The 7,657-nt window shown below is 44.0% G+C and overlaps 1 protein-coding gene across 1 annotated transcript; it reads right to left on the bottom strand.

The window, feature by feature from the left end:
• Nucleotides 1–762: 762 nt before the first annotated feature.
• On the bottom strand, nucleotides 763–2,156 carry LOC138383768 (BLOC-1-related complex subunit 7). Its single transcript, XM_069468828.1, has one exon. The coding sequence runs from the start codon at nucleotides 2,154–2,156 to the stop codon at nucleotides 1,839–1,841; it is 318 nt and encodes a 105-aa protein (XP_069324929.1). The 3' UTR covers nucleotides 763–1,838.
• Nucleotides 2,157–7,657: the final 5,501 nt, after the last annotated feature.

Genomic DNA, 7,657 nt, shown 5'->3' with positions numbered 1-7,657 from the left:
ACTGATTGCTGGCAGGCCTAAATTACACTCTTTCAAAGCGTAACCACTCGATGATGTGAGATGAAAAAAAAGAAAATCAGCAAAGCAGGCTTCCTGTCTTGGTCTCCTTGATTTCTGGACCTCTCCACTCCAAACCCTTAGAAATTAACATTTAACTATCTCCAAGGTTGCTTTATACCCTTTTCTAAGTTTAACCATTCCCATACGTAACAGTGAATTCTCATGTAGAGTAATTGATACTAAGAATAAAAAAGTTTTCCAATATTTGGATGCAACACAAAATGTTTTGGACAGTCTGTAATGTTTCTTCGCACAGCCCTTCCCTTTCAATTTTTTTTATTGCATCATTTTTAAATTTACACATTCATTCAACCAACAGCTATTTGTTTTTTTTGTTTTTTTTTTTTTTAATTTTTTATCTTAAGTATTTATTTGTTTCCTGTAATGGTTAGACTAAGTTTTATCTCCTAAATTGGTGGCCTTTCTTTTTAAAGGTAAATTGAGCCCATTTACATTAATATTATAATTACTGACAAATGTTTATAGAATTAATGCATAAGTGAATGCCTTTTCAGACCTTTCACATCTAGTTTTTTTAACCTTAAGTTAATGTCCATATGAATGAGAGAGAAATGTAATCAGATATGCTTAGTTGATGATTTGACAATAACAATATGAATTAAATTGAACTGACTCTTATTTGCTCTTTTTTCTTTTTCTTTTTAATTATTATGAGTACATAATAGGTGCATATCTTTCTAGGGTTGCTCTTTTTTCTTTCAGTGAAAACACTATTTTCTTATGTTAGCTTTCTCTCAATCCCCTTACTAAGTGAAGACCTGAACTAGAACGAGATAGAGTTCCATTTGAAATTCAAACAAAGATATTCAGCTTTGACAACAGACTCATGGTAATATCATTTAACAAGATGAATTCAACGAGCATAAACAAATCCAAATGTTAAGGATTTCACCATTGCACAATCCCATGCCACAATCACTCATAACTTATAATCAATCAATTGCCTTCACATTTGGCAGTAACATCGTACAAATGAATTTGCTGATGATTAGCAAAAGTACAAAATGAACCCAAGGTCACTTAATCAAGAATAACAACAATAAAGAAACCCTAGGAATGCAGGTCAAGGCAAGAGGCTGCAGCTGGGCAGATATGATACCACTTGCCTAATTTTCATTTAGGAATTTGCTACAACAAATAAAATAAGTATCTCCTCTGAGTTACTAGAAAAGAAAACAACCAGGTATTACCTATCACCATTTGGTGACCATCAAATTAAAATATTTCCTAAATGAATGATTAAAATTTTAAAAGTCTTTAAAAAGAATATTAATCATTCTCATGTGTTCACAATAGCTCCATTTTTTATACTCACTATTTGCTTAAGTATTGCAATTTAGAAAATATGGCTTTTGACACATTAAAAGTTCTAAAACTGGGCACAGTGGCTGGCACCTATAATCCCAGCTACTAGGGAGGTTGAGGCCAGGAGTTCCAGATCAGCCTAGACAACACAGCAAGATCCTGTCTAAAAACAATTCTATAGGAAAAACTAAGATGTCTTTTAGTTTAAACAATTAGACAGAGCAACTTAATAAATTCAGTAAGAAGATGGGTTAGTCCAATTCAAGAAGTGTTTCCAAAATTCAGCCCCCACCTAGCTTCTTTTCAGGAGAAACTATACATCAACACAAATCTTTGATAACTTAACTTTTGGAGAAGAAAATAGAAAACTAAACCCACAGCATTATGGTTGTGTAAGATATTTCTTCCTCAGCATTAGGCAAAGAAGTGCTATTGTGCTCTTATATGCCATTTTATTTCAACAGATGATTCAACTGGTCTTGTAGATCTGATGACTGTTCAACATTCTTCTGAATAGCTTCTTGCTGGTACTGAAGATGTGTTGTTATTATTGCCATTTTCCTTAAACTATCTTCCGAGTGCAAGATGGCATCTTCCTGTAGTACCATGTTTCGAGCTGCCTGACCTAGCAGCTCGGAGCTCCGGGAGCCCTTCAGCACCTGCTTGGTGAGCGCGATCACGTCAGTACCACAGGTGTTCACCTTCTCCGTGAGAAGCCCCTTCACGGACTGACCAAACCGTGCTTGAGAATCTGGCGTTCCAGTCGCCATCACTTCAACTAGCGAACGCCTCCGCCCATTCAACCAACAGCTATTTGTTGAGTGTCTACTTTCTGTCAGACTCCAGAAAGATAAGGGAGAATAAGACACCATTTCTGCATTCATAGTGAAGTTGGCAAGCATTCCGAGAGAAAAAGGAGCTGAAGCAGGGCTGGAGCTACCTTCACAGGGGAAGTCACAGAGAGTTGTCAGGATCAGGGTCTCCATGTACAGTTGTGTTGGTGGTGCACTGATGGTGTTGCCCAGATAAAAGGGCCAGTGGGCTTTGCACCAACCTGAAAATGTCTCCAACTGGAGAAAGGAAGCCTTTTCTTAAATCTCTCAAAGGTATTATACGTGTTAGCAGTGAACCAGTCAGGATACATACATCTAACATCATACATTTGCTAACCATAGTTTTTAGGTAATTCCATTTCATATCTCTGTACTAAAATTTTTAAGTCTTCAAATTTTTATGTTATGCTTGCTAAGTTCAACATCCTGGAAACAAAAGGATGCAAGTCTCATAGAATTTGTAGACAGGTCTAGGGAATGAATAAATTAGTACATAACGGGGCAATTGGATTCGTTCCACCCTTTTAATACTGCATATGGGTGAAGAGCAGCTCCTCAGTCCCCGCCCTCAACTAGTATCAGAGAGAGCCAGCTGGTGAGGTTACCTGGGCAATTTGCTGAGTCTTTCAAAAAGGAAACAAAGCCAAATCACATTCAAACACATTACATTTTAAGTCAATAGAGACAGGTTAAAAAAAAAAAAAAACTTTAAAAAGAGCACAGCCTTTTAAGACTAAATCTTGAAGCAAACTGTCTCTCAGTAGACATGTTTTTATACCAATGTTTCCTGAACAATTGAAGAGCTGAGATAAGGCTACCTTCCTGGAAAAAGTTTTAAATATCAACAAATCAGGGTTTTGCTAGGGTTTTAATTTTTCAGTGTTTTAAAAATATTTAGCATCAATATTCTCTTGTTTTTTAATCCACAAATTTCTCTATTTTCTAGGAGATATTAGTTTGTGGGCCGTGGCTGTTTCAGGAAGGGCACCCAATGGGTAGTGAGGGATTACCGTATTCAGCACTGTAAGTGCAGATGGGCTCTGCTTGGTTTCGACTGTTGTTTGCCACTCTGTCTAAATAGTCTCAATTACTTATTGGAATGTTCTCTGGAAGGCAAATCCTGTGTCCGCAGACGTGCAGAGAAACGTTCTGGACCAACTCTGCCGAAGTAGGCGGGATCAGATTTGGACAACTGTAACCCAGGAGACTGGGAGCATTCCCACGGAGACCTGACAAAGGCAGGTCTGGTCCTCCGCTCACCCATCTCCCAGAGCACTGCTGCACACCTGGGCAAGTGGCCGGCTGCCCTCTCAGGAGGACCAACCAGGGATGGAGTCCTTGTGTCCCCTGCCTATTGTCTGGCTGTTTTTTTCTTTCTATCACTCTGGCATCTCCCTAATCTCTATCGAATGCTTAATTCATGTTCACTGATCTCCAATGCGACTTAGTAGAGAAATCAAAATTCAAAAATCATTGAAGGGAATCATATTCTCTTTTTAAAAACTATAGGGCTTTTGTGAAGGGATTCATTGTATGTGCTTTGGGGGGGTTCCATCCGATCTGCTATGTTTTAATACCATTGCCTCTGAGTAGCGAATACGGTTTCTTTAAAACCCATTATTCTCCCTACTGCGAGTTATAGAGAAGCATATCTTGCCCTCCCGTCTTTTCCAGGCAGGACCCTTGAAATTTATCCATAGAAGCTCCAAGTACATTGCTGTGTAGGGGACAAGGGCCTGTCTCATTCTCCATTAGGATTGTCAGGAATGATACTGCTACTGGCCAGCATCATTCTGTGACCCAGAGAAGTGGGCTACTCGGCCTCAAGCCTCAGAAGGCCACACACTTCAGTGCACTGTCCTCAAAGGAAAGCCCCCTCAAGTGTGTGAGCCTGGCTGGGGTGGGTAGTGCCATCTGAGTAGAGAACCAACCGTGAGGCCAGATGGAACCCACCGGCCCCATCTCCACCGTCCCCATCAGGGTGCTCTCCAACTCCCGATCCGCTCTGTGGGATCGAGCAGATGCCCTGAGGGGCTTCATGATTCTCACTTATGAGGATGTCCCAGCCCTTGGCCAGTTGGATTCTGGGATGGCCACCTGGCCAGCACATCACAGCCACTGGACTGTAAGGCATTTCCTTCACAGGATCATGCAAGACTGGGCCACAAGAATGGTGCTGACATACTGATCTGGGCTGACTTTCACTGATGTTGGACCCAGGACAAGATCAGGGTTCTGAGCCCTGGATGGTCCACTGCCCACCTTGGGCTTGAGTTGCATTTGTGGGTCCCTGTTGGCTCTCACCCATTTGGGTTCTGACCGTGGTGCCAGCCCGGTCTCCAGCACCCAAGGGAGGAAGGTGGCTCAGGTGTCCATTACCCTGCCTACCCCCTCCGCTGTGGGCACCAATGACAGTCACCCTACCCTCTTCACAGGCTCCATTCCTCCTGTCGGGCAGGCCCCCGAGAGTGGCTATCTCTGTGCTCCAAGAGCTTTGGAGATTGTTGCTCCATAGCCCCAGGAGGCTCTTCTGCTCGATGCACTCTCCTGCCTCCAGTCAGCACAATGACATCTTATTCTTCAGGGCTGGTCTTAATGAGGGACCAGCATGTGTTGCAGGAATAGGACTGTTCTTCCTGCTGAGAAGTAGCCCGAGACCCCCCCTTTCCCCCTGGTGATGGTGGACAGGACTGCAGTCAACACAGAGAGAGACCACACTCTAGAAATGCAGTGACTGCAGTGTAAAAAGAAATATTGCTCTACACCTACACTATGAAACTTCAAAAGGAAAATTTTACGTGACCAGAAAATGAATTATTGTTCACACTTTTCTGCATACTCTGGATAAGGCTTGCTTGGGCTTTTGGCCATCATCAACAAAGCACAGTAACAGCCTCCGGGAGGGCCACTGGGGCAGCATGGCAGGCTGCAGGTTGCACGATGCAGCATCATGAGTACGGCTGTGACCAGCATTAAATAGTTGGTGTTAGGGAACTGCAGAGGCCAACAGATGTGTGCTGCTTCGATCTGAACAGCTTCTAAAGAGCTGTAACCTTATGAGTAGTATCAGCATTGCTACTTTTACTCGTGGAGAAAGACATGAAATTAGCCAAGACCAGCACATTTGACAATAAAGAACATAAGGAGATGGTTCCTGGACTTGAACAGGAAAATATAGCATCCAGACACTATGAAGAATCTTCATGTGCACTGATTGGACTATGAAGAAATATGTAAGTACCTCTTCTCTGTCCATGATGTGAAATCCTCGCCACTAAATTACTACACCTTGCTTGCATGGGCCTCTGAGGTTTGAAATGTATTTTCATAATCAGATTGTTTATATAGATAAGGATCCCTCAGAAATATTTATCTGGATCCCACACAGTCTTGGAGCAGCCCTGCCTCTGGCTCATGCAGCTGGGGCATATTTTTGACTTTAACCCTCCAAAGTTTTCTTGGTATACTGATTCTCAGGACCCGCCTTAGGACCCCCTGAAGATGGTGATGAAGCCCCTGCTCTTCTGGGCCAGCAAGTTCCCCATTCACCTTTTTCTATCCCCAAAGAATGGACCTGCTCCCATGCTCATGGGATTTGCCTTAGTTGGTGCTTACATCTTATTACAGGGACTTGATTTGGGCTTTCCAGATTTTTAAATTACTTAATAATTCATTCAACAAAAACATTTACTCAGTTATTGCTATGTACTAAGAAATGCAATTGGCACAGTACTTACAAGATGAGTAAGACTTGGACTTGGTCTCTGTCCTCTCGGAGCTCACAATACGGTGGGGAGACAAGTCAGTAAACAATAAACAGGAGTTGTCGACAGACAGGTGCAGAGTATAGACTGAGGCCAGAGGGAGGACTGGGGGACTCTACACACAGAAAGTCCTGAGGAGGCTGCATAGAAGTCTCCTTAAACACACGTTTAAACTAAGCTTTGAAAGGTGAGTGGTGGACTCACCAAGTCAGATGGGAGGGAGGAAGGGAACGGGCAGTCGAGCTTTGGTGCGGAGGAGTAGATGGACTGGACTCCAAGCACGTGGTGCGTAGGGAAAACTGTAAGCAGGTTCCACGCGGCTGGGGTGCAGGGAGGGGCTCAGCGAAGGGTGAAGCTGGAGAGGTAGGAAGGACAAGATCACGGCAGGCTTAACATGGCAAGCTCAGGCATCTGGGCTTCAGACAGTGGGCAGTGGAGAACAGTGTTGGTGTGAGGGTACCAGGCACATATCTTATTTTGTTTTAGAAACGTAACTCGGAAGCAGTGTGGATTATGATCTGGGGAGAGACTGAGGGCAGGGGCAAGTTAGGAGCGTGTCCGGGTATGCAGTCCAGATGAATTGAGAATCTCAGGTTGCAGCCCCAGGGGAGGTAAGGGCCGGGTCGATGACCAGGAAATCCATGCGCATGTAGTAGTCGCCCATGACAACGGCAAGTGTCAGGATGGCTTATCTGTTAGAGATGTTTGGGCTGCAAGAAAACATGACTAATGGTGGGGTTTTTTCCTCTCCAGTAAGGAGTCTGGAAATAGAGGGCCACTGGCATTGGCTGAGAATCACAACTCTATCAGAGCTGGTGTTTCTGCTCTGGATATCGTGTAAGCATTCAAGGCAGGAAGAAGGGGAAAAGGCAGCACAGGCAGTCTCTGTCCCTCTGTCCCAGTTTCTTTCCATCCCAACTGTCCACTGTCTTCTGCCCTTGACCAAGAAAAGAAAAGGAGAGGAAGCAGTCTGTGCATTACCAGGGACGCCAGGAGGCAGGCAAAGCAGACGCCACACTGGGCACTCACATGCCTGCTGAACTTGCCCAGGGTTTGTTGGTGCCTTGTTGATACTCTGCTCTCCCTAGAAACTGAAAGTGCAGTAACAAGAGGCGCATATGTGAGGGAGTGTTTATGAGAGGGGCCTCACCCCCAGTGTAAGCAATAGAAGCTGTAAGCAAAGAGGCTGAGTCAACTTCCTCGGGGAACTTTATTAGGAGGGCAAAGTGACAGACTAGCAATGGCCACCAGCACTTTCCTTTGCCGTGTGCCAAGCGACAACACTAAATGGTTTACATACTTTTTCTCAACTAGTCTCAGACTTGAGGTAGATAGCATCACCCCATCTTGAATAAGAAAAACTGAAGCTCAGGGTGTTTTGATTGCCCAAGACAGCACAGCTAGCAAGTGGCAAGCCAGGAATCAAGCAGAGGCAGGTCAACTCCGAGTCTGCATGTGTGGTCAGCTGTCCTGGTGCTGCTGGGTACCATCTTGGCCCAGAAGAACCAGAGCTCAAAAGTCCATCACGAGCTGAAGCTTTGATGGCGGGGAAAATACTGCTAACCAGGCCAGGATCCTTCCTGACAATCTCCTTCATCTTAGCATCCTGTGCTCCCAGCTCAACAGCAGGATATAGGAAGCTCTCTGCACAGTTTAAGAGCAGAATGCTTTTCT

The sequence above is a fragment of the Eulemur rufifrons genome, chromosome 1 (genome assembly GCF_041146395.1).
Source record: "Eulemur rufifrons isolate Redbay chromosome 1, OSU_ERuf_1, whole genome shotgun sequence".
In the NCBI taxonomy this organism is placed as follows: Eukaryota; Metazoa; Chordata; class Mammalia; order Primates; family Lemuridae; genus Eulemur; species Eulemur rufifrons.
Note: the sequence above shows the minus strand (reverse complement) of the source record. Positions and strands in the feature narration are given on the sequence as shown.

What these genes read in the sequence shown, in the direction of transcription:
- LOC138383768 (XM_069468828.1), bottom strand. Translation starts at nt 2,156, where the DNA reads ATGGCGACTGGAACGCCAGATTCTCAAGCACGGTTTGGTCAGTCCGTG.